We start from the raw sequence: 26,282 nt of genomic DNA, 5'->3' as shown, positions 1-26,282 counted from the left end.
GATTCAGACATCAATCTAGACATACAGTAGATCTTTTTGAGCTCCATTAATTACAGCATTTTGACAGACATTTTACTGCTGAATAGTAGAAGAAGAAAGCAAACTACACGACTGTGGTGTTTTGTACTGAGCTGTATGACTTCACTTCAATATGGAACGATTTTTGACTGAAAATCTTAAACAGTGCAAATCTTACAAATACACGTGAACTGTAAAAAATAACTATTACTAGCGCGGACACAGCAGGCATTTTGGTGGTTGGCCTTATTGTATATGTAATTGTAAGAGTTTCCTTTAACGGCACAGAAATTTGAGAGGAAAATATTTACTTGTCTCTGTCACACCCATAAATACCATGAATCCATCAAAATATAGCAAATATAGCAAAGTTTGACTGTGTTAGTGTGTTGGATTAATGCATCACTCTTAAAATATACAAAATTGTCTTCATAAGTTCCATCAGCCTCACACAGCCTGTAGAAAAACAAGAGCATTGTGTATTTACGCACAGTAACAGTATTTTCGTTAACATACGGGGGCTCAGGATCTGAGGGTAAATAATCCCTCCCATATGAACATGTCCATTCTTCATTGGTGACTCTCTCAAGTTCTTCCTGATTTGACGGTCTTCTGGCATGGACCTTGGTCTTCAGTTCATCACACGTATTCCTTCTTTCTTGACGAGATTTCTAGTTCCAGACTGACTAAAGCATCTCCACACCATAATACTCCCACCATTGTGTTTCACTGTGGGGACGGTGTTCTTTGGGTTGCTTGCGTCCCCTTCTTTCTCTAAACATCAGCAGCATTTCTTTGGCCAAAGGACACACTTTATAGTATGCATAATCTTTCTCTAGATTGACCTTAGCATACTTGAGTCTGGTTTGAAGGTGTCTCACCTGCAGAAGTGGAGTTTTTCTTGGTCTGCAACCTCGTAGTCCAGTCCTTTGCAGGGTTCTAGTGATGGTTTTCCTTAAAGCTACAATGCCTGACTTGGCTAAGTGACTCTGGAGTAAAGGTAAGAAAGATGCTAAAACTTGAAGTAAAACTTAATGTAAAGGGAATAACTGGAATAAATGTCAAATATAGGAGCCTTTATTTCACAATCATAGCCAACAAATGAACAACCATTAGTGGCTTCTTTTAACTTTGTTTTTAATTTAGCTTTACTGTCTTGATGGAATTAACCATAGATGCACAATCATGATAACAATGGCAAACCATTGCCATACCTACCTGGACCATAGAGCGGTTGCTGCTGCTTCTTCAGTGGTGAAAAATAACTGTTTTGGCTTGGCTGGAGTCTGCTGGAGTATAAAACTGTGAAAATGAAAACTGTTGAATGTTGGAAAAACTGAAAAGCCAGCGCTCATGTATGAGGATTCTATAAAGCTTTGCCAATACTTCCAGGGTTAAGAGTCAAGTTACAGGAATAAGAACAAGCCAGCCATACTTGAGGCTTCTTTTGAATATTATAGTGAAATCTGCACAACAATCCAGTCTGGAATGGAAAACATCCATTTGCATCATCCTTCATCATCTCTGCCTGCTTTACTACATGTTTTTACTTAACCACCAACTGCAACCTAGATAATGTCCTTTAACACTATCACAAGCAAACAAGTCTCTAACAGCTGACAAGACTGCCACCTGGTGTGACATTATTTCAATCACAGATGCTCTTCTGCATACACTTTCCTGTTCTTGTACTTTCTTCATTTGCCATTTATCATGCCACAGAAATAGGATGAGTAAACACTAATGCATGTATTTCATAATAAAATCAAGGTAAATGATTAAAGTGAGTCTTTTCTTGAATTTTTATTTTCTAATAAAGATTTATTCTTGAATGAAACCACTAGCTCTTATCTATCTGTATCATCTTAACAGAGGGAGTCACGTTCAGTAAAGCTCAGTTGAACTTGTTCGGCTTTTCTTGCTTATTGCTATCAACATGATCAGCATGACTGGTTGACATAGCTTTAAGCAAATACATCATATGACTGAACTTTCTTATACACTTAACACATTATGCAGAGAGGCAGAGATATGTAGAAATATGATTAACTGTGTTTAGTGATCTCCCCACCCTTTGTTCACAAGGCTGTAGAAACATGTTGGGAGTTATAGAGGAAATTAAAAGAACAAAATAAAAGTGTAATGGAAGGGTAGAAGGGCAAAAGAGGGTGAAGAAAGGAATAAAAAGTAGTGGGACAAAACAACAATCCCCTATGAATAAGCAGTAGGAAAAACGTAAATTTTTCAAAGAAAACAAAGGGAGACCGGATGAAGAAGAGAGGGAAAAGGGTTAATAAAGGAGTGGAGGAGGATGGGAGGAAGGAGAAGAAGAGAAAGGGTAAATGGGAGAGAGGGTGGAGGAAGAGGAGGCTACTCTTGTCCAGACTGAGCTGAAGAAGCAAATGATGAGCAGCACTTTGCTCATCATTTTCAAGAACAGTTCTTGTGGATCTTTTGTCTGTGCTTCAACATTTTTTATCTTCATGCTCCTTCTTCTTTCAGCTTTTTTTTTAATATATTGCTCTTACTTTTGTTGCTTTGTGCATGTCTTTATATCTCTGTTGTACTTTTTTACAGATGGCTTATAACTCCTGCTTCCTCCTCTCCATTTCTCCAAGTGTATTTCTGCATTTCAGTGTTTCTGTCTTGTACTTTGTTATACAGCCCTTGGATCCTTCAGGTGTTCTTTCTGTTTCTTGATTTCAATGGGGTTTTTTTTGTCCTTCTTTGTAAAATACTTGTAAATCTGTATTTTTCTTCTTAAAATCTTGGATATTTTGCATCTCTTTGCATTTCTTCCTGTTGTTCCTAGCATGTCTGTAGGTGCAGTGCTTCATTAATCATTACTTGCAACTCTTTGTTTTGTTTTTCTTTCTTGGAGCTTGCACTGCATTTCTTTCTGTTTTGCTTCATTTCTGCTCTTCAGGCTTGTGTTGCATATCCTCTATAACTGCTTGGTCCTGTTGGTTCTTCTCCCCAAAACTCATGAGTTCATTGAGAATTCAGGTTTTAAATTTCAGTTTCAATCACAAGTTATCCTTTTTGCATTTTGTGCCGGCACAAACAAGTTACTAAATATTGTCACTAAATCTCATGATGAGTTCTGATCGTTTTTATCTTTAACTTGTTTTGCTGCAGTAAGTGACCTTTCTGCACCCTTTATGTCCAGAGGAAATCCTCTGGGTACTTATGTCAAGTACAACCCCCCCAAAACACAAAAGCACATTACATCAATATACATCCTATTTTTTTTTATTATTTATTCATTTTAAAGATTTAATAGCTTGTTTTCCCGAAATGTTTATATGTTACAATATCCTCAAATTCAGCCATTTGTAAAAACATTCATGAGGTGTGTGTATATATTTAAAAAAAAAAAAAAAAAAGGGGGGGGGGGGGGGGCACCAAGTAGACACATCAATCCACACTTTCTCAGACACGTACATAAAAATGTATGCAATTGTCCTTATGTATTTTACACATACATATACACGTTTAGATATAAAATACACTTCAAAAGTGTTGGTTATTTGTTCAATTGGTCGTAATTAGGATTTTTTTTTTTGTCAATCATTATCATGAAAACTGGAGAAAAGTTCCATGTAGAACAGGAAAACTATGATTGCCTGTGGCAGTCTTTCACAGAAAGACTTGAAGGCAAAAACTCAACTCAAGCCTACCCTGCCTCTACCAAACAAATAAAGAAGAGCAGATTCACCCGCTCCTCAGTACAAAAAAAATAAGAGGAAATAAAAGTTTTACAACTGACAACAAGGGTATGTGCCTGCAGCATTTAACTCCAGGGTATAGCCCAAATTCTCATTAGCTTTCCTTGCATCCTCATAGCTGGACGGCTGAGAAGACCAAACTGAGCTACTACACAGCTTCTTCCCAGTTCCTCGAGGAGCCCGAGAATCACATGAGGTTTGAGTTCACTCATTAAAGGCTCCTCTGTCTATTAATCATCATACTGGATGATATTTAACTCACTACCAAAACCTATAATCTTAGAGTAAACTCTCTAGTAACACAAGAGTGATTACACGTTAGGATTTGTACAATTCTGATCAAAGGGAGTGGAAACATTGGGGGGGGTAAAAAAAAAAAAAAAAAAAAAAAAGGAAAAAGGAAAAAGAAAAAATAAATACAAAGCAAATCAGAATATCAGCAGGGATGTGCTGGTCTAATCACACAGTCCAAAAAAATTTTTTATATGCCCTTTTTTCCCCCCCTAACAGAACAACACTGCATTCAGCAAGCTTGAACATATCTCCTTTACATCATCTTAGCGAGGATAAGATGAACACACAATCCCACTTTGATTGGATCCTTTATACTTCTGACTGGAGAAGTTCTTTGTGATTGTTGTGGGCTGTTCCGACATCAAACAGTTCTCTAGTTCAGTCCATTTATATTAATAGTCTCTCCAACCCTTCACCCTCTCTCTTATTGCTGTCTGTTTAAAGACATGGTCATTTTTCACAGAGAAAGTGGTAAAATGCCATCTGTACGTACAAAAACAAACCAGCAAAAGACCACAGCCTAATCCCTGCAGGTTGAATGTAAATCTTTTAGACGATGAGAACTTTATTCTTAATGTTTTCCAGAACTCTTCTGACGTCCTCAGTGGCAGACCTTGCAGCAATTGAAAATTAGTAATAGTCTGTACATTTTTATATATATATATATATATATATATATATTTATATTAAAAAAAACCCAAAAGAATAACAAATAACAAAAAAAAGTAGCTGAAGTGCAAAGGAATTGTTTAAGGAGAAAGAACGATGGAATGGTGGACAAATATACACAACAATAATACTGAAAGCCGTGATACAATGAAGAAAATATCATGCTCCTGAGTCCAAGTGTGAGCAAAACAGGGTGACAAAAGGTACACCGAAAACAGAGAAGGTTGGAAGTTGAAGAGGGATGGAGGGACTGGATGAGTAAAGATCTGGACGAAGATGTAGTGACAAAGTGATGGGGGAGAAGAAGAGGCTAGCTCCACAATCCTGCGTAGTTGCCGTGCAGGCCGGAACAGAGCGGTCCACCTGCTACAAACAGCTTGGTGCCAGAGTCGTCATAGCAGTGGGTGTACACTGCATTGGGGAAGGAATGAATGTCTGAGAAGTAACTCCTCCACGTCTCATCGTGATTCTGAAAGGAATATTAAAGGGTAAGTGGGCAAAGACATTGCACATGTACACCAACTACAGTTTGACTGACCACAGTTCACTGCTTGATTTGGAAAAAACAAAACAAAACTGCATACCAGCCAGCCTTTTCCCGTAGTGAGCTTCAGGATGCCATCTCCAGGGCACTTCCGATACCCTCCGTTTGGATTAAAAGGGTTCTCCAGGAATCTCTGAGCCCGGATGTCATAGAAGAGAAGAGAACCTTGGCCAGTACCCACAGTCACGATGTGCTCATAGAAACTCACTGAACGGATGCCTGCACAGACAGAAAGACATGCCAATGTAAAGCTACACAGTCAACATCTACCCTCCCACCGTTTGAGCTTTCCAACTTGTCTGTCTGAATCCTTTGGAACTCTGCATTCATTTCTAACCAGACAGAGTACGTTACAACTTTTATATCACGGTGAAAAATACAGTTGTTATGGATATGTTTGACACATTGGAAGGCAATCATCATTTAAACTTCATACTAAGCAAGCATGAAGGTGACTTATATTGTGCCATCAGTTGAAAACTAACTTAAAGGAGAAACCAGTAACACACCCCAGTGGTAGTGGTACCAGGTCAATCTCACACAGAGTCCAAAGATGTGCATGGTAGGTTAACTTGTGATTCTACATTGGCTGCAAGTGAAAATGCAAAATAATAATTTTTTTCCCCCCTCACTGTCGAAGACTAGTGTTAATTGCATTGACCAACAAGTCTGAGTGTGGAACATCCTCTGCCTTTTTGGCCACCTCTTTCAATTGTAAGGTTTGCAAATACCTGCCGTCTATTTTATAAACCCAGACAGGTTGCCAGCATACTGCAATAAATCTGAGTCAGTCTGCATCACTGAACGCAACTCATCTGTGACATGTCTCTTTGTAAAAGGGGATTCACCTCAACTGGTTGCTAACTGGTGGTATTTGGGATACCTTTATATATAAAGGCAAGGCTGCTGAGCACTGTCATTTTGTGATTAAAGCGCATTATTACAGTAAATATGTCATTACTTGTGGAGGAATTTATCAATTTCGGTTTCAAATCTGAAGTTCTGGCTCCCCTCTGAGTGCTAGCAGATACAGTGGCTTGCAAAAGTATTCAACCCCCTTGAACTTTTCCACATTTTGTCACATTACAGCCACAAACATGAATCAATTTTATTGGAATTCCACGTGAAAGACCAACACAAAGTGGTGTACACGTGAGAAGTGGAACAAAAATCATACATGATTCCAAACATTTTTTACAAATAAATAACTGCAAAGTGGGGTGTGCGTAATTATTCAGCCCCCTGAGTCAATACTTTGTAGAACCAGCTTTTGCTGCAATTACAGCTGCCAGTCTTTTAGGGTATGTCTCTACCAGCTTTGCACATCTAGAGACTGAAATCTTTGCCCATTCTTCTTTGCAAAACAGCTCCAGCTCAGTCAAATTAGATGGACAGCGTTTGTGAACAGCAGTTTTCAGATCTTGCCACAGATTCTCAATTGGATTTAGATCTGGACTTTGACTGGGCCATTCTAACACATGGATATGTTTTGTTTTAAACTACTCCCTAGTTGCCCTGGCTTTACGTTTAGGGTTGTTGTCCTGCTGGAAGGTGACCCTCCGCCCCAGTCTCAAGTCTTTTGCAGACTTAAGAGGTTTTCTTCCAAGATTGCCCTGTATTTGGCTCCATCCATCTTCCCATCAACTCTGACCAGCTTCCCTGTCCCTGCTGAAAAGAAGCACCCCCAGAGCATGATGCTGCCACCACCATATTTGACAGTGGGGATGGTGTGTTCAGAGTGATGTGCAGTGTTAGTTTTCCGCCACACATAGCGTTTTGCATTTTGGTCTCATCTGACCAGAGCACCTTCTTCCACAGGTTTGCTGTGTCCCCCACATGGCTTGTGGCAAACTGCAAACGGGACTTCTTATGGTTTTCTGTTAACAATGGCTTTCTTCTTGCCACTCTGCCATAAAGGCCAACTTTGTGCAGTGCACGACTAATAGTTGTCTGATCAGCGCTCTCCTTGTTCGGCCTGTGAGTTTAGGTGGACGGCCTTGTCTTGGTAGGTTTACAGTTGTGCCATACTCCTTCCATTTCTGAATGATCGCTTAAACAGTGCTCCATGGGATGTTCAAGGCTTGGGAAATCTTTTTGTAGCCTAAGCCTGCTTTAAATTTCTCAATAACTTTATCCCTGACCTGTCTGGTGTGTTCTTTGGACTTCATGCTGTTGTTGCACCCAGTATTCTCTTAGACAACCTCACAGAGCAGCTGTATTTGTACTGACATTAGATTACACACAGGTGCACTCTGTTTAGTCATTAGCACTTATCAGGCAATGTCTATGGACAACTGACTGCACTCAGACAAAAGGGGGCTGAATAATTACGCACACCCCACTTTGCAGTTATTTATTTGTAAAAAATGTTTGGAATCATGTATGATGTTCGTTCCACTTCTCACGTGTACACCACTTTGTGTTGGTCTTTCACGTGGAATTCCAATAAAATTGATTCATGTTTGTCGCTGTAATGTGACAAAATGTGGGAAAGTTCAAGAGGGCCGAATACTTTTGCAAGCCACTGTAGAGTGAATTTCTGTGTATGCAGACAGCAACAGATGCTGATGGACGATTTCTGCCTATCGAAACACAACCTGATCATCACAGACTTCCACTTAGTTCCATTTTATTTCCGTACTGATGCACCACAGTCACTTTCAAGACAGCAACAGACTTTATGCCATTGCAGATGAGTTTGTTCCACATGGTCATAGTAATTTTGGTCATGCTGCGGTCTCCAACCTCTTTTTTTTCCTAGTGTTACTGTAGCATAAGTGCACAGAATGAAGTGTTGTAGAAATATCTATGTGTGAAAAATAGTTTGTCAAGTACTTTGAGTAAACAGGCTGATAAAATGCTAAATTAAGTTCACGCCACTGTAAATTTATTGCCACCAATATGGAAAATATGTTAAATCACAACTTTACTATTCACAGTGCCAGAATGACATTTTCTAACCTGACTGAAAGCACACTTAGTTGTACAACATGCAACATATAAATAACCTCAGTCAGCGTTTTAGATAGCTCAACTAATCTTTGATTGTATTACTGGCTCATTTCAAAAGCCAACAGGTGACTTACCACTTCCTCTCTCTCTTGAACTAACTGACTTGATGCTGTGTGTAGGCTGCCGTGGATCCAGAAAAGAAACATGGGCTTGAGAGCCTACAGCATACACTGACCAGTCCTGTCCATATGCCAGGCACACATTTTCTTTGCAATGAGGCAGCTTGGTGGACAGTATCTAGAGAAACCAACACAGACTGTTAACACTGAAGAAACTGAATTACAAAATCCTAGCATTATTAGAGAACTATTTATCATTTTGATCGCATATTAAAAATAACTAGCACTTTGTTGGAAAAAGAATTACCAATACATAAAACTATAATTTGTCAATCTATGTATTGTACCTTGCACAAGTTATGCTCAGCTTTCCAGAGGTGGAAATAGCCATCCAGGGAAACAGCACCCAGTTCCTGGAAAAAAGAAAAAGAGGAAATCCAAAAGAAAAAGGCAGGTCATAATTAGCATAGGTCTAGAAAAACTGACACTCTCCTGAAGGCTTCAGAATTCTAAGAGCTGTCGGTCTTCCTTTCATAAATGACTACCCTGACTTAGCCATGGGTAAATTTGTTTACCGTTTTAGATGCCATTAGATACTGTTTTGAGATGCAATTTGACAAACTCAACCTCAGATTCAAGTTTATTTATTAACCTAAATAACCTTAAAGTCCGCAAAGAAAACAAATTGTTTGGTGATGTGAGGCTGAGAGAACAAGATAAATCTATACTACATTTAAAAATTTAGAGCAAAGGCGTTTCATGAAATATTTTTAACTTTTAAGGAAAGATAATTGTTAGGTTAGCTAAAATTATAGCCATTATAAACAATATATAAAAGTTTGGTGCATCCAATCTTTTGTCGTCCTAAAGAGCAAATCCAGCAAAAGGAGACTTTGTTGCACACTACATTAGTCATGTAGATGAGTCTTACTTTATGGTTGTTATTGAAGGCCAGAGCACGGACTTTACAGTTGTATGGGTTGGTGTACTCCTTGGGGATGTCCTTGAGGGCACGGTGGGAGATGTGGGCATAGGAGGGCACTGTCTCCTCATTTTGACTCCTCTCAGCCTGGCTCATTACTTCTTCTGTAACCTCCCACAGTCCCATGGAGCCATCTCTGGACCCTACAGATTAAGACACAAACAGAGCTTATGCCTATAGACTATGTGCACTTTAGCATATGCTACTTCCGGTGGGGAAACTCCTGTAGGGCGCTTCGTTTCCGGTGTGATATTCACGTCTTGTTTACGGTCGGGTTTTTCAAAAAAAGTCAACCAAATGGATGAATCAAACTTTTCTCAAGATGTCTTGGGCATTTACTGAATATATCTGTAGATGATGCTCATCGACTTGTCGATATTTTACCCTTGCGCCTCACAGCAAAAGAGAGAAGGGATTGAAATTTCTCAGTACTTGTATATAGAGCTCCCTCATTTATCGCGGGTGTTATGTTCTAAAAATAACCAGCGATAGGTGAAATAGTCAGCTTTATTTTTTACAATTATTTTAGGCGTTTTAAGGCTGTAAAACCCGTCACCACACACTTTATACACTTTTCTCAGACAGGCATGAACAGTTTCACACTTTTCTCTCTTGTTTAAACACTCTCAAAGTTCAAACCTTTGTAAAACAAAATAAAAAAAAAATAAACATACAGTATATTTGTTTTTCTATAAATAATAATGACAGATTTTAGAACAAATGAATTTAACTTTAAGCGTAATTGCTTAATTTAAGCTTAATGCACTTTATAATCCAGTGCGCGGTATGGTAAAAAAAATTAAATAACATACGGTAACTTCTACCTTTCTTTAGCATGTCCAGAAGTCCAATTTTTTGTGCGATAGTTAGCATCTTCCTCTGCCTTTTGGGTGCTACCGCAGGTGCCTTTGACGGTGCAAAACGTTTCGTCGACATTGTTGTGTTTGTTGGGGAGAAAACTTACAAACATACAGTACAGCCCTTCAGAGTCACACTGCTAGTGATCGATGTAGCGATTCTATACTGTACGGTAGAGCACGGCACGGGGGAGATAGACAATGATCTACAGCCGACGATCAGGACGTAGAACACAATGCGCTTTAAAAAAAAGCATGCAAAATTGCACTAAAAGAATCTGCGAAACAGCAAAGCTGCAAAAGGTGAACCGCGTTATAGCGAGGGACCACTGTAATTGTGAAGATAAGTCACAACATACCCTTCGTAAATACTAACATATAGAGACCCTTACCTGCAATCATTCATGTATTTTTTTATATCCTCTGGCTTTTTTTCATGGTTTGTTGACATGCTGTGTAGGTGTGTACTGATATCGACATAACGTGGAAACATCTGGCTTTGACTATTGTTCGCCTGTAGTTTGAATGCTGGACATTGCCTGTTTAAATCATAAGAACTGTCACTATACTGTGCTTCTGAGTGTGGACGATGTGTCTTCTGCATGCAGTAATGCAGTTCTGCTTGTGTTGAGTGATGTAAACAAACAATCAATCTACGCTCTTCAAACATCAAAATTGATCATTTGATTTGTTATGACACAGCAATGGTGAGCGTTCCCACCCTCTGCTCTTTGTAACTTAACGTAATCTTTCCGTTTTTGTATTTTGGACATGACTTTTGAGTCCACCTTCGCAGTAGCAATTGGCTGCAAAATAAAGCTACCGGAAACGTACAACCCTACATCCGGTCTTAAAACAGGAAGTTAGCATTTTCTCGTGCACAGGGTCTATTATTGCCTAGACTACCCACCTACTACTAGGGGTGGGGGAAAAAATCGATACTGTGTAGTATCGTGATATTTTGTTTGTTAATAATGTATTGATACAGGGACAGCAGAAATCGATATTTTGTTACAAAAAAGGTTTTTGTGCTCTGACTTCAGAGCATGTTGATCCTTTTTCTGAGCAAGAATCCTGACATTCCTTCACTGTCCAAATGTGACAGTTTACTTATTTTAATTTAAGACATGTTTTATTTTAATTAAGTTTAAAACTTTTTTATTTAATGTAAAATTATATTTTGTTTTAATTTACTTTCAAATTCTTCAGTTGCTGAAGGGGCTGCATAGTTTTCATAAATTGCATAGTTCAGAATAGCTATAATTGTACCAGATGGTTGCATTCAGTTAAGTTGGACTAGACTGTAATACAAACCGTTCAGTTTGTCAACAATAAAACTGACTGAAATGAGAGAAAGACTGAGTGCAAGACTTAGATAAAATGTTAGATAAAATATTAGATAAAATGAATATTGATAAAGTTTACCTTTATGTACAGAATCTGAATATCGCAAAATATTTTAAAAAATTGCAATAATATCGAATCGTGCGTTAAGTATCGTGATAATATTGTATCGTGGGATGTATGGTGATTCCCACCTCTACCTACTACACACACACTCCTAGTATGTCCCTACCTGTCACGTCACACAGAGTAAACTGATTAATAGCCATGTTCCCTCCCATGTGAATCGTGCTAACTCACCAGAAACTGCCATGTTGTCACTGATCCATGCTATTGAGAATATCCAGTCATTGTGACCGTCCTGAAAAAACAAAACAAAAAACAAACAGCTACAATGTCAAAGATATACAAGCTTGTACGTTTCAGGCTGGATTTCCAAATAAATACTGCTACAGTATTAGCAAAACATTATTTCAGCATTTCATTCTTCTGTGCCTGAAGAAAAGAGAACCTTAGGGAACCTGCAAGGTCTGAAGTGAAAAGCTCACAGTTAGCATGTCACAATATTCAGGCACAGGCTGTTAGCATTCAAACACACACTTAAAATTACTTACTAATCAGTGTATAGTGAACAGTGTATAGTGTACTGTATATTGAGCTCAACATTTTTACAGTGCCTCCTAAAAGTAATGTGAGTATACTACGCTCACTTGGCCACCACTACACCTGTTTAACTGCTTGTTAAGACAAATATCTAATCAACCTCTCACATGACAGCAACCATGTGGATGTGGTCATGCAGACATGGTCAAGACGATCTGCTAAAGATCAAACAGAGTATGAAATGAAAGGTGATTTCAGTGACTGAACACGGCATGGTTGTTGGCTGCCTAGGCTGAGTAGTTCAGAAACTGTTGATCTACTGGGATTTTCCCACAAAACCAGCTCTGGGGTTTACTGAGAATGATCTAAAAACAATAACAAAAGAAAATCGCCACACTGCTTCAACCTAATTAGACAAAAGAAAATTGAAGAAGAAGAAACAAACAAATAAAACATTGCCTTGTCTTGAAAAATGAGAATTTTCTAGTAAAGAACAAGCATGAACCATCCAGCCTTTTATGAATGCTTTCGGGTGCTGGTGATCGTATTATTGTGGTGTTGAATATTTTTTTGCCACTCTTTGGGCCCCTTAGTACCAATTAAGCATTGTTTAAATGCAACATCCTATAAGAGTACTGTTGCTGACCTTTTATGACCACAGTGTGCCCATCAGCTGATGGCTGCTTCCAGCAGAATAATGTGCCATGCTCCAAAGCTCAAATCAACTCACACTGGTTTCTTAAACATAACAATGAGTTCACTGTACTAAAACAGATTGAGATCTGGTGACTGGAGCCACAGTCATCAGGTCTCAATCCAATAGAGCACCTTGGGGATGTGGTGGATCAGCAGATTTGCATCATGTCAATACGCACACCAAGGATCTGTAAGGAATATTTCTAGCACATAGTTGAACTCGTGCCTCAAAGAAATAAAGCAGTTCTGAAAGCAAAAACGGGACCCAACCTAGCAGTGCTTCACAAAAAGTAGCACATTACTAGTTGTCAGTATCCTGGCACTGCATACCATCAGTCACTGTGCCAAAGGAAACATGACAAACTGACAATAGCAATTGTGCAGCAGACATGATAATTGTGCTGCAATTAACAACGAAGAGACAATGATCAGTGTAGTGACAAGATATATTTTTCATTTTGTTAAATAGCTCACTATACATTCCTCTACATACAACTGCCTGTATATGAAGTATTTAATCAATAAATTGTTTTGGTCTTACATAAGTTGTAACATGTTATGTTGGCTTCATGTTTTAAAAAGATATGATCAGACAGACTGTCACTTCATTAGACTATATTCATTCATTCAGACATTGTAACACTTAACTCTATATAGTTTTAATGGCCAAAACAAAAATGTTCATTAAAGTTCTAACCATTTTCCTCACCATTTCTTTAGAATCTACATCTGCAGCTTAATGACTGCTATGACATGCCTGCCAATCAACACAGAAAACCATCTGTCAACACAATACCAGACCTACTTGATTTATTGACCTCTGCAATCTTGGAAACGAGTACGAATGAGCAGAGTGGTATTACAAAACGTTGGATTTAAAAGGGAAGCTTAATGCAATTATGTGTTTCCAATGAACCTTTCATTTTACAGTGACTTCACTCCATTTGTGTGGAGAGGGTACCATGCAGAGTGGAGCAGACATGGAGAAGGAAAACAGCATTACTGTCTTTACAATGACTACTCATTATACTACTGAATAAGTGGAATTAAAGCATCCCAGCGATTTTGAATGCCTAAAATCCCTAGAACTGTTTAATGAATGTTGTTGTTTCTAAAGCAGGAAAAAGTGGATTAATCACTATTATCAATAACCAAATGTCAGGAAACAACCAAACAGTTCAAACTACTTACATCGCCAACACAAACAGGGTCTAGTGTAGGGAGTTGGTAGATGGCCAGGCTGTTAGGATTGTCTCCTCCTGTGGCAAGCAGTGTCCTCGAGGGGTTGAGTTCAATAGCGTGGATCCCACAGCCTTGCTGGTCCAACCGGGTATGGGAGATTTCTGTTAAGTGATAATTGCGACCAGGCACCACTGGACCCAGCTCCCCAGAGCCTCCATCACGACACTCCCTGTCTTTCAGCATGGGAATGCGTGTGATCTGTCCTGTCAGTACATCAACTACAAAAAGCTGAAAGTATATGAAGAAAATACAGCTAGTTGGCCAAAAATGTGTGAGGACAATTGAAAAAATTCTGACTAAGCTCACTCAAGAATGTTTACTTGATTTAGAGCTGATTTAAGATCGATCTTTATCTCTTTATAATGAAATTAAATGAGGTCATGTAAACCTACTGATTAAGTGGTATTTCTGGTAGACATTATTATAACATATGGAAAAGCCTAACTAGCTAATACAGATCACAAATAAAAAGGGCATCTTACTGTGTTGCATTTTGTCCCACACACCACCTGCCGATGATTGAGCCACTGTGAGGCAAACACTTTGTTGAGCCGCCCGAGAGAAAACTCCCTCTCCTTAAGTATGCCAGGGAGCCTGCCGGCTGCAAAGCCACGCAGGCTCCTCTGGAGCCGCAACTCATGCTGTTGTTGAGGTCTGAACTCCCGCCCCCGCAGAGCACATACCACAGAGCGCCGACTGCACCACCACTGCTGGGCATGACGTGAAGAACAAGAAACACGGCTTCGCTTGTGTGGCGCCTGACACCAACCCAGCTGTGAAAAGAGAGGGAAATAAAATCTTAGGATTATTTGCGGAAAAACAAAATGTCTTAGTTATTATGTTGAATGTGCAATTTTGGAGATTGATTCATAAAAACGAAGCGATTACTATTACCAACACAAAACAAATGAGATTTGAATGTATGTGAATTTCAGACTTCTTCGTGCCTATTTCAATGTTTCAGCTTATTCATGCTGAGCCATACCCATCTATCTCCCACATGACTGTGGACACAGCTTGTACACAGAGACTTGAGAGAATTATCAGAGCATTTACATTTGAACATCTCGAGTAGTTGAGCTGGCTGTCTAAAACAGTTGCAAAGTCAAAGGGTTTTTGTGAGGTCTAATGACAAACTGTAATATCACTGATGATAAACACTTTTCCAAAAGGGTTTTGATCAAGTCATGTTTGTGTGATGTTTGTCCATTAATACATTCATTTAACTTTTGCAACAATTAGTGGCTTCCCTGGCCAATGAATACTAAACTCTGGCCTTATGATTAAAGCTCTATCCACATTTTACAGTTTACAACCTCAGCGCTTAAAATGTTAAATAAACAGAAACAGAATCGGACTCATACTGTGTGCGATAGCTTTGGGGCATTTCAGATCCTGAATATGGGCTAATATGTAAACATATAGAGGCACAGGGTCCCCAGGACATCATTCTCACTGCTATTAAGTACACACTAGTGGCAAATCAGACTACTTAAAAAAAAATAAATCCTCTTATTTTCCATCCAATACAATTACAAATGTTGATTAATAATTCTCTCACACTAAGCAAACCAATTATAAGCCGGATCACATGTCTTGAACAATGGAAGAAAAACGCTCAATATTTATGACTTTGTATGTCAAAGGAACCCATTGTGCCATGTTGTTTTTGTCGTTCTTTCTTGTACTGTTTGAACATTTTGCCGGTTTTGTTCAATGCTGGAAAACTATTCTGACAATCTGACTTAAATCTACCGATGACGGTGGCTCCATGGGCCTGAGAGGTGCACTAGAAGCAGGTCGTGATTACTGTGACTAGTCTCACACGTTTTGGTTCAGGTCAAACACGTTTTTTCTGATGTGCTGGACTCAGTACTGGCTATTTTCGCATACTCGATACGGCATTTCATCTGTCGACAAACGTCCAATTCGGGGCGTGGACGCAACCAATCTACGGTTAGTCCGTACATACGGGAAATGGCTAGTCAGCTTAACAGTTAACGTTTCAGCTGGCGTTAGCTGTATAGCTATCTATGTCTGATAACACTACTCAGCTATTTATAAGATCAAATCTGCTTTTATTTTTGATCGGAAGGTGACGAGAGACGGCAATATTAGAGAAAAGGACTGCCAGCAGTATCCAGCCAAATCTGATAAAGAGAATAATAGCACAAATAACGTAGCTAACATTAGCTGTCAGATTGACAACGGACTGCCGTTGGCTAACGATATAAGCGGGTACTTTCAAATCGAAATATATTATATGTTATTTTAAACAATACAGAATTGTTGCTGTCTGTTGCATGCTTTTCCCATATAGCGAAGCTGTTAAATGTTATAATGCAAGTAAAAATCTGTCATAACATCTTATATAGCTAAATCTGGCTAACTCACTGCTAATTAGCATCCCAACATAACAGTTTAGCTAGCTAGCTAATATGGACCCGCACCGGTTTCCGCCTACCTGTTGTTGGTCCTTGGGCTCTCCTGCCTTCCTTTTCCTGCTAACTGTTTTCCTCGCCATAATCTGACACACACAGTTCCCTCACCCACATGGAGGGTAAAAGTGACGCTGGACACTGGATCATATAATGGCGATGTCTATTTTGTTCCTTGGCCCTCAAAGGCAGCGTCCAGCGACGAGGAAAGGCGATCACATACGGGTGAGGTTCGTTAAATCGCAAACCAAAATTATCCCCGAACGTCCTCAGATAGCGTACTTGCTCGCCTCACAAAAATCTCTACACTCAGTCCGTGTAAACTGTTCACTGCCGAGCTAGTAGCTTGCTCTTTTTCCTTGTCAGGTCGCGTCAGCGGCAACGGCGAAGGCAGCGCGCAGCCGCACTGAAATTAAACATCAACAAAAACAAGGTCGTACGTGAACGTCAAACGTGCTCGTTCATGTTAAACTGCGTGGTACCATTGACCCGATCGTGTGACGTCAGAGCAGTCGTTTGACACACTAGATTACTACTGTATTTTCGTTTTGTTTTTAATATGGGTATTTTAACATTGATTTAAATTTATATTCAATATATGTTCAATTATTATGTTCAATAATATAGAGCTGATATCTATAACTATTTAATTTGGTTGAAATAGCTATTAATAGTTTATTGAAACATATTATGCTTGCTCACAGATGGTATTTCTAAACATTTTACACATTCTTATGACAGAGACAGTGGTGTAGGGTGGATTGTTCTCCAGTTGGAGTTGGCTATCTACCCTTCAAATGCCAACGCATCCCTGGGAAAGAAATCAACCCCCGAGTTGCTCCTGCTGGTGGACAAACACCCTACATGTGTGTGAGTGTGTGAATGTAAAGCCCTTTGTAGAGCCCCAAAAGGAGCTGTACAACGTTAAAAGGCACTGTATAGAAGCAGACAATTCACCATTACAGGCGGCTTACTGGATTTTTCCGAAGTTGACTTATTGTTGGCATGAGCACCCAAGTATGGAATCACAAAGCTGATAAGCACTTTAACTCATTGAACAGGACTCTAGTTTTGTCCGTTTTTATACCTTGATAAATGCAGGCAGGATACGTTTGGCCTCTCTGCTGTTGTATACTCTGCTGACTAGGCGTCGGAGTTGGATGTTTCCAGTTGCTAGTGACAATACCAATTCTCTGTATTTACTCTGTCTCTTCCTCTAAACAGGGAGAATATAAATATAGACATAAATGTTTCCTAACCTGAGAAAAAGAAAAAAAAAAGAAAAAAAGCCATCTCACCACTCAAAGGATGTGCACATTTAATCATTTCCAAATGATAATGAGGAAACTGAACATTTTCTGAATCACATTGTAGGACTTTGGGAAAGACACTTACCCACCATTTATTATAATATTAAAATATTTCAATGTTTATTAGATGGAGACTGATCATTGATGGAGATTTAAATATATAAATGCTTAAATATGATCGCCTAAATGAGAAACCAGTTGCGCTTCATCCTTGCACAACTCCGATGTTAGAATGAAAGCAAAGGTCAATTGGAAGTTCAGATTAGATTTTTTTTTCTATAATCTCTCCAGGGTGTGGGGCTGTCAGAGAAGAGGCAAGTGGACACCAGCTTTACCTATAATTAACAAAGCCACACGAAAGTCAAGTACGGACACTATAATACCACTTGTGTGTTTGTATGTCTTCTTTAGCTTGGTAAATAGAAAGGAAGGCAATTAAAAGTTAAAAATAAAAAACTGAAACTTACTTGTTGACATTTCAGTTTCAAAAGGCTGGATGATGACGCGACGCCTTGCTGAAACCAATAATGCAAAGTTTTAACCACCCCAACACTTTGGGAATTTACTGCGAACGTGTTCATCTTTGTGGTTTGAATGGTACCGTGTATTTTTCAGACATTTGTCACTAATATCTTAGTAAAATAATTTCCCTATTGGCAAAATAAACCAAAAAAACAAACCAAACAGACTGATGGTTAGACGTGGTCTCCTCTCATTTGAGCTAGTCTGAGCAAAGTTTCAGTTCTCTGAGTCACCCTTTGCTTACATTAAGCCCTTAATTGTTACCATGCCTTTCACAATCCCCATCAAATCAGACACACTTTTTTAATACTGAACTCAGCAGGTCCATTACCACGTATATAAAAAATAAAACGGGAATTCTTTTAAACAATTTCAACCCAATTGACATCATGGAAAATGTTTTCGACTTTTTCATTTAAATGTTCCGTTTAAGACTATGGAGATGCCGACCAAACTAAAATCTGAATGAACACATATCTTACTCGTAGGGAAAAAACAGTGAACCAAGAAACAAAGTATTGTTTGCGTTTGTGGTATGAAATCCAAAAAGCAAACAAACAAACTAAAAAAACAGTGTGTGAATGACAGAAATTACTAAAATCGAAGCTTTTCCGGTGAAATTTCCAGCAAGGCCAGCAGACCATTTCTCCTCTCCCAAAAATCACTTGAGGCTCAAAGTGCCAAGTCAAAAGTCAAACAATATGAAATGACTCTATTGCACAGTGACATGGCTGCAAAAGCAACCCTCACATTTCTCTGTCTTTCTTTAACCCCCCCCCCCCCCCCCCCCACTGTTTTCCAGTGAAAGTTAAAACCATCACTTTTGCAAGTTAACATATCTTACATTATTATATCAACCTCTTTATTTTTAAATCAAAGTGTCAGTGTTCTATTTTAAATAAGTTGATAATTATGAAAGGTGTGTGCCCGTGCGGTATGTGACACATCAGTGCCAATACATCATGGGATATTTCTCAATTTCTTACACCTCTCCTACTCCTTCAAGCAGGCTTTCCAGTGCAGGTCAAAGAGCACAATGGGGCAGTAGTACTCTTGTGTTCATACTTATGATGACAAATGATCTATTAATGCAATTCCTAAAACAGAAAGCAAAGAAACTGAATTTGAAACCAACATGAAAGGTGCCCAAAATGAACTGTAAAAACCAACAAGAATGAGTGAAAGCATAAAGTAGAACAGAAACAGGTGCGGGCACACCAGCACAGAGGTCACTCCTTGTGAGTCAGTTCTGTCTGTGCTTTTTCCCCCTCTCTTTTGTTTTTATCTGTTAATGTAAAACTGTTCTGTTTGAAGAAAGCGTCCACAAGCTCACCTATCCCCTCCACTGTCCACTAGGTCTGCTGTGAGCAGTGGAAGATGGCAGCTTTTTTTTTTTTTTAGAGATTCTAAAGTTCAAACTGGTCATTCGTGGATGCACCCAGAGTTTGTAACCAGCTCCTCCTTATTCGGCTTTGCGTTTAGTTTAGTTTTTTGTTTTTTGCCTGCAGTCAGATAAACACTTCCAAGTGGAAGCAAATCAGAATGGCATCAACTGCCACAGCTCAGTTATTCCTCCTATTCACGAATATCCTAGCAGTACCAAATCCTGGAACACCCTCAAGAAGCATGGTTACAGTTTAACCTCCTCCACTCTAGGCACAGTCATTAAGAAGTGCTGACACACAATGCGGTTTAGCACAGAGAGAAATACAACAGTCTCCCAGCAGTCCCTTCCACAGCCAAGGCAAGGACAGGGCATGGTATGATAGGGCGGGTGGAAGGAAAGGGGCTGTTGGGTGGTAGTGGGAGGCATGCCCTGGGTAGAGCTTTGGTTAGCCGACTGGCTAGGCTCAGCTAGCCGTGGCACGAGCCATCAGGTCCTCCAAAGCCTTGTCCTGATCGTTGTTGTGGACTAGCAGCACCTCTTTGATGGTATCCCGCTCAAATCCCATTTCACCAAATCTTGACATCAGCTCAAGAAACTGCAATGCCTAGGAAGAGTGAAAAATATGTTGAAATTACATTGTTGTTGTTCTTATTGTATTCTGAAACCTTTTTAGCCTCTCAGGCTAGAATTTGAGACATTTAAAAATGATCCACTGACAGTTTTTCCTCATCTTTTTGAGATGTATATTTGGTCGTACAAACCTTTTCTTCTGAGCACTGGTACATCTCTAAACATTCCTCCACTGCACTTTCATCAAAGCCACGTTCACACAGACGACCGTGGACAAACAGATAGTCCAGTACCTTGGACAGACAATAAGTAAATGTTTATTATGTGTGAAGTAAAACAAAAACTAATTCAAATACGTACATAAAAGACAACTTTAATAGCAATGTGGTACTAATAGGTTTTGTAAGGTTTTACCGTGAACCGAAATAACGTCATATTAAAGTTCTTACTCTGTAATTCCTGCTCTGTGAGCCTATCATCTCACATTACTGAGTCACAATTCTACCTCATTACTCACAAACTTCACCAGGTCAATGTAGATCACTTATACCAGTTATACCACATTTACTCATAATTTTCATAATCATCTAACCATGGACAAACATTGTATCATTGTTTTAAGTATGTCATACTAGCTTTACACAACCTGATCTATTGCCTTAACTTTTCACAAAAAGAGTGAGTGCAGTGCAAAACATTCATTTTAATGCATGTGCACACTGACAAAAACATATAGACAAAACAAAGTGCTAAGCATCAGGCAGCAAATAGGTTATGAATCCAAATTTGTGCACGTCGGAGTAGGAGGGAGTCACACCTGCTCCACGTTCTGCCCTTGTCTTTGCATGGCCCGCAGGACACCTTCATAAGAGTAGCCCATGCCCACAAGCGTCTCCACACACTGACGCTCGCTGGGAGTCATGCTGAGGAGGGCTCCACCACACGGTAGACCAGCAGATCCTGACCCTGGAATGGCCTAATGGCAGTGGGAGCAAAAACATGAATATCAATACAGCTCAAAGAACTGTTTTTAACCATCCCTTGATATGCACTTTTAATATTTTTATGTATCAAACATGTCGAGTCTTCATGAAGGGGAATGTATGTTTTCTACTTGCACAGTCAGCCCGCACGCAGTGTACGGTTTTGGGACCAGAGACAAAACAAAGTTTGGGCATTTTTAAAATTTTTAATTCTGCAGTTTTTTGTTGTTTTTTTTTTTTAAATATGGCACAGAAGCATTGAAATTCTGTAACATGATAAGTTAACATCTAAAGTGCATGGTAGACTATTTAATATGTAATGGATAAAATCCCCAAGGCACCTAAAGCAAAAAGAATTTCCCATAGAGCCATATTATTATTTTATTTTATTTTTTTAAAAAGAAAAAAATAGACTTCACCTTGCATAAAAATAAATAGGAGACTTGCATAGTTTCACTGTTGCAGAGTAGAGCTCTGCAGCGTGCTCACAACACTTGTGTACACTCTTGCCTGGTTAACCAAGTTTCATTATTATAGTGGAAGTTGCAGCTGAAGTGTTCAATGTCTACACTGAATTATACTCACAGGCTTTGGTGTACCACTCTTGGTGTGGCTGGCTAGCTCAGGATCAACAATAACCTGGGCCTTGGGCATGGTTGGTGGGCTGCCATTGGGCAGGTTCTGTCGGGGAGCAGGAACGGTGGTGGGGAGAGGAGTGTACCTCAGTGGCTCTGGGTCACCAGAATCAGAGAGCTTGGGGAAAGTCAGAGAGCGAATGTTACAAGGGCGATCGTCTGTGTCAAATGCTGCTCTTCCAGGATGCCCTACTCTGTCCATGTCTAGCAAGGCAACCAACCCGTTGGGTTTGTGGGCAAAGCCTGGTTTGGATGAGAGGCTGGTGTTGATGCTGGGTGGGGATGGGCTGTTTCCACGTGATGTTGGCCCTAGTTGAGAAATCTCTGGTGGGGAAACAGAAGGAGGATGCTGAGGCTGAGGCTGAGGTTGAGCTTGAGGTTGAGGCTGACTCTGGAGGATGTTTCTCAGTTCCTCCTTATCATCTAAAGTTTTGAGTTCCAGCTTGTCAAAGGGATCTTCTTCCCGCTCAAAATCAGCTAAATTGAGGCTGTGTAGCTGAGGAGTGCTGGGTTGGGTGTTCCGGTGGTCAAAGCTTGGAGCAGGCAGTGGAGTGAGGATGGCATTATGGCTCAGCCCTGCAAGAACAGGGTTCAGCGCTGGTGGTGGAAGGTCCTGGTCCTCTGCAGCAGACTGGGGTTTCTTCCCTCCACCACCATCAACCTCCTGGGCCTTGGCCAAACGCTTCCTGCTCTCTGCCTCCTGCTTGGCTGCAGCCTCTTCTGCTCTGGCTTCTGCCGCTCTGGCCTCAGCCAGTTCTGCCCCCCAGCGCACACTACGTTTCTCGAGAGAAAAGTCATACTGTGGAAAAGAAGAATGATAGGTGTTAAGGGGTGAACAGGACGCAAAGTAAAAGAGAAAATATTTACTGTATTAAATTGAGAATAACAGTAACACAAATGATTTCCTCGTATCTCATCTTCAACTACCACAAATGATGTGCAGAGCTGCATTTATGCCACAGCTAACATCTGTGGGAAAAAACCCACCTTTGTGTCCGCCAATGCAGAGCCAAAGTCTGGCAGAGAGAAACCAACAGGCAGACCCACTTTGGCTGGACAACGGAATTTATCATTTATCTTGAAGGGAACATCATCAAGATAGCTGATGGGTCCTGTGCACATTAAAAAACAAGGAGAAAGTAAGTATACTTTACAGAAAGCACACTGCAGATAAAGGCACCAACAGAGCTAACAGTAAGACAACAAAGTACTAAAAATAAGTCCTTGCCATTGTTGTATGCATCTGAGCCAGACTTCCTTGCAGCCATTTAGAGTCTGAAAACAGAAATAAGCACGCTGGTTAGTGGTCAGTGAGAGTACCGTAATTTTTTTAATTTTTTTAGTGATAAAAGAGAGCAAAGGGTTATAAGCTATAGGCTAGCATATTTTAAAATGTTGTGCCACTATGAAACCAGCACAAAGTAGACTTCCACAGCCTTTCTTCCACCAGTTTGCCAACAGATGTAATATTTTGCCTAATATGGGATATTTGCACTAAAGTATATTGTTCTGAGAAATGCCTATTTGACATGTCTAATTAAAGCACAAGAGAAATAACATGCCTTCATATTGTAGTGCAAATCCTTTTAAATTGAAAATAGCTTCATTTGCCTTTGTGCATTATGTTGCCCAGTGTCTTCAAGTTATATAATCCTGTTATTTGGTAATGCTGTGCAACAATGCCTGACATTATGAACACAGGCGTTACTGTTTTCAAATCTGCGAAACAGAGAACTTTGATCTGTGTGCTGGTGTGCAGACCAGCTTCCAGCAGAAAATATTTTGAAGCCGATTTAATTAACTTTGAAGTGCTCTGTGTTTTCAAAAGAAAGAGCATTTCAGATTTCCTCAGGCTAAAGTGGACACAAACACTGTATCACTTGGTTTACTGACACACTAGGATAATTTACCTGGCACTTCCTGAATAAATGAAAATGAACACCCAACTCTACAGATGTTTACATGTTTTAGTTCCGTGTCACTTCCAAACAACTGAGACAAATCAATCATGATCACAAGACATCTCGTGATTGGGGTGCATCTATTTTGTCAGATGTCTTAAGTACGAAGACGTTAGCTTAGTAGCGCCACAATAATTGGTAGGGTGTAGTAGTTGGTGATAATGTTATTTAACAAAACACCGAGTCAATTGGTCCTCTATCTACTTTCACAAATGATCTTATAACGATTTCCTTCTGGCTCTGGTATAATGTTTCTGCTTCAAACCACGATTAGAGTTAAAACATATTAGATATTATAAATCACACGATTATAGTCATTTATAATATCGCAGACAGCGGTGGCTGACTCATGAAGGTAAATAAGTTTGAGTAACTTAACTGCGAAGTTAAAACGAGAACGAAAGCACCGCGATAATAGTCGAAAACACATTTTCAGACAGCGATAAGTTATTGCAATAGTCCCATCTTACACGTATGTGTCATAAAATATTCCCCCAAGTACGATATATTCGTAAGCTACTGGCACTAAAGTTATGATAGCCTTAGCTTCAAGCTAAGCCAGTCTACACTCTTAGGGTACTTCCAGCTCAGCGCACAACAGTTTCACAGTGACGGTGATAGTTAAACAAGCCAGCGTCGGGTATAGCAGTAGTTTACTTGACATTTTAGGACTCTAAAACCCAAATTATTTAACTCGCTGACAGTCACCACTAGATAGTGGCTAACTATCTTGGTGGAATGTCATTAAACCTTCTTTCGGCGGCTCCCTTATTTACACGGGGTCGCCACGACGGAAGATCCGCATATTTTGATTTGGCAGACACTAGATGCCCTTTCTGACGCATCCCAAAAGGGATGCGTGTCTCTACCTCGACTCTAACCATATAACCGTCGGACGTTAGGCGAATATGTAAACCACTATTCATGCTAATAAGCTTAGCTTCGCCAGTGGCCTGTTTGTTATGTGGCCGGACAGGACAGGCTGCTGCCTGTGCTGCCACCGCCCCTGACATTAAACCGAGCTCACAGAAAAGAACATGCCGCTCTCACCAGTATCTGCTCCGTCCTGTTCTTTCAAAATCCAAACGACGCTTTATAGCACTGCCACTCCAATTTAAGCTAATCTCCGATTCGGTTTTATTTATACTGAAACCTCTTTCCTGCTTCAGCGTAGGTCGCCATCTTGATTTGTCAACCTCCCCTCCACTGGTTCCTGTCTGACGTCACTGGGATGCACGGCACAACGGCAGGCACGCGAACACATAATCTTTTGATTTAAACTACACAAAATGAGTATTTTAATAAACAGTCACAGCCAGGTTATAGAATAATAATGTTGAGTGGTTGCTATATTATCGCAATGCTTATTTGACGTATGGCTATGGAAAGATTAAATATCAACTCAAGTCAGGGCTGGACTGGGACAAAAAATCGGCCCGGGCATTTTGACTAGAGACAACCACCAGGTGTTATAGGAAAAGCCATAAAGCCTTTGAATGAAAACGAAGGCTGTTGTGACAGTGATGTACACTGTCTTGTTGGTATATGTAGTGGTGGCCCCATGATCGGAAGGTCGGGGGTTCGATTCCCCTGAACAGCTACCCTGAGGTACCCCTGAGCAAGGTACCATCCCTACACACTGCTCCCCGGGTGCCCACTGCTTCACTGAGTGAATGGGTTAAATGCAGAGAGGAATTTCCCCACGGGGATAAATAAAGTACACTTTCTTTCTATTAAAAGTGAGACATTTTAAATGAGAATAAGAAAGAAAAGTATTTCTTTGTGCCCCCCTTTCCCTGTTAATGCCCTACCTGGCCCCCTGGCAAAACTTTGCTAGACCACCCCTGCACAGTTACCAGCTGTCAGCTACCTAAAAAAGGATCCTGGTGTTATTTGTCTCTCAGAAACAGTTTATAACTTCCCTTCAACTCATTCATGTCATCTAAAAGGTAAACCTGTTTCTCCATCACCTGTTCAGCTCTGATGATTCAGTAAGGACATCTCCTGGTTTCATCTTCATGTTTCCCTCTCACCACATATCCAAACCAATATCAGGACCAGCAGCTTTTACAGCTGTGGCTCCAGCAAACATCAGCTGATACTAGAAATTAATATTAAATAAATTCTAACAACAGCTGATCAAGCTTAAACTTGCTGCTGTTGTTTAGCGCGACATCCGCTGGTTTCTTCTTTCTGGCACAAAGTGGGAGATAAACAAACAAGAGAGAAAAGCCGATCATCTGATCATTGATCAGTTTCATGATTGAAGTAGCAACAGGAGAGGGAGGGGAGAGAATGAGCGAAGAAGAGGCAGCTGTGCAGCATAACGACAGAATAACTCCAGCTTTGTGTCTTTTTCCATTCTAGCTGAAGTACAGGACAAACTGCGTTCCTTTTCAGCTCAATACGAAACTTGTAATATTTTCCC

General features: G+C 40.0%; 2 protein-coding genes across 3 annotated transcripts; both read right to left on the bottom strand.

Moving 5' to 3' along the window:
* Window positions 1-4,111: 4,111 nt before the first annotated feature.
* Window positions 4,112-16,914, bottom strand: dcaf12 (DDB1 and CUL4 associated factor 12). 2 transcript variants are annotated; one of them, XM_006784560.2, is made up of 9 exons: window positions 16,513-16,908; window positions 14,531-14,821; window positions 13,998-14,276; window positions 11,808-11,868; window positions 9,256-9,449; window positions 8,672-8,737; window positions 8,340-8,502; window positions 5,294-5,472; window positions 4,112-5,178 (listed from the first exon to the last, which is right to left on the bottom strand). In XM_006784560.2, the coding sequence occupies exons 1-9, from the start codon at window positions 16,570-16,572 to the stop codon at window positions 5,020-5,022; spliced, it is 1,452 nt and encodes a 483-aa protein (XP_006784623.1). In that variant the 5' UTR covers window positions 16,573-16,908; the 3' UTR covers window positions 4,112-5,019. The 2 variants fall into 2 exon arrangements, with proteins under 2 accessions (XP_006784623.1, XP_035761003.1); XM_035905110.2 differs by lacking the exon at window positions 4,112-5,178 and adding an exon at window positions 7,876-8,019 and having other exon boundaries at window positions 5,389-5,472; window positions 16,513-16,914.
* Window positions 16,915-19,095: 2,181 nt separating this feature from the next.
* ubap1 (ubiquitin associated protein 1) lies at window positions 19,096-25,063 on the bottom strand. The gene is made up of 7 exons (XM_006784561.2): window positions 24,905-25,063; window positions 23,122-23,168; window positions 22,881-23,005; window positions 21,844-22,692; window positions 21,093-21,251; window positions 20,467-20,568; window positions 19,096-20,309 (listed from the first exon to the last, which is right to left on the bottom strand). The coding sequence occupies exons 2-7, from the start codon at window positions 23,159-23,161 to the stop codon at window positions 20,169-20,171; spliced, it is 1,416 nt and encodes a 471-aa protein (XP_006784624.2). The 5' UTR covers window positions 23,162-23,168; window positions 24,905-25,063; the 3' UTR covers window positions 19,096-20,168.
* Window positions 25,064-26,282: the final 1,219 nt, after the last annotated feature.

This window comes from Neolamprologus brichardi, chromosome 5, assembly GCF_056152115.1.
Source record: "Neolamprologus brichardi isolate AB-2024 chromosome 5, ASM5615211v1, whole genome shotgun sequence".
Lineage (NCBI taxonomy): Eukaryota > Metazoa > Chordata > Actinopteri > Cichliformes > Cichlidae > Neolamprologus > Neolamprologus brichardi.
This window is presented reverse-complemented; position numbering and strand designations above follow the sequence as displayed.

What these genes read in the sequence shown, in the direction of transcription:
- dcaf12 (XM_006784560.2), bottom strand. Translation starts at nt 16,572, where the DNA reads ATGGCGAGGAAAACAGTTAGCAGGAAAAGGAAGGCAGGAGAGCCCAAG. An exon ending in ACCCTGTTTGTGTTGGCGAT is followed by an intron (nt 11,869 to 13,997) that starts GTAAGTAGTTTG and finishes TTGTTTTTTCAG; the next exon opens with GACGGTCACAATGACTGGAT. An exon ending in CTGAGCATAACTTGTGCAAG is followed by an intron (nt 8,503 to 8,671) that starts GTACAATACATA and finishes TGGTTTCTCTAG; the next exon opens with ATACTGTCCACCAAGCTGCC.
- ubap1 (XM_006784561.2), bottom strand. Translation starts at nt 23,161, where the DNA reads ATGGCTGCAAGGAAGTCTGGCTCAGATGCATACAACAATG. An exon ending in CTCAGATGCATACAACAATG is followed by an intron (nt 23,006 to 23,121) that starts GCAAGGACTTAT and finishes TAATGTGCACAG; the next exon opens with GACCCATCAGCTATCTTGAT. An exon ending in AAGGGCAGAACGTGGAGCAG is followed by an intron (nt 20,569 to 21,092) that starts GTGTGACTCCCT and finishes TGTCTGTCCAAG; the next exon opens with GTACTGGACTATCTGTTTGT.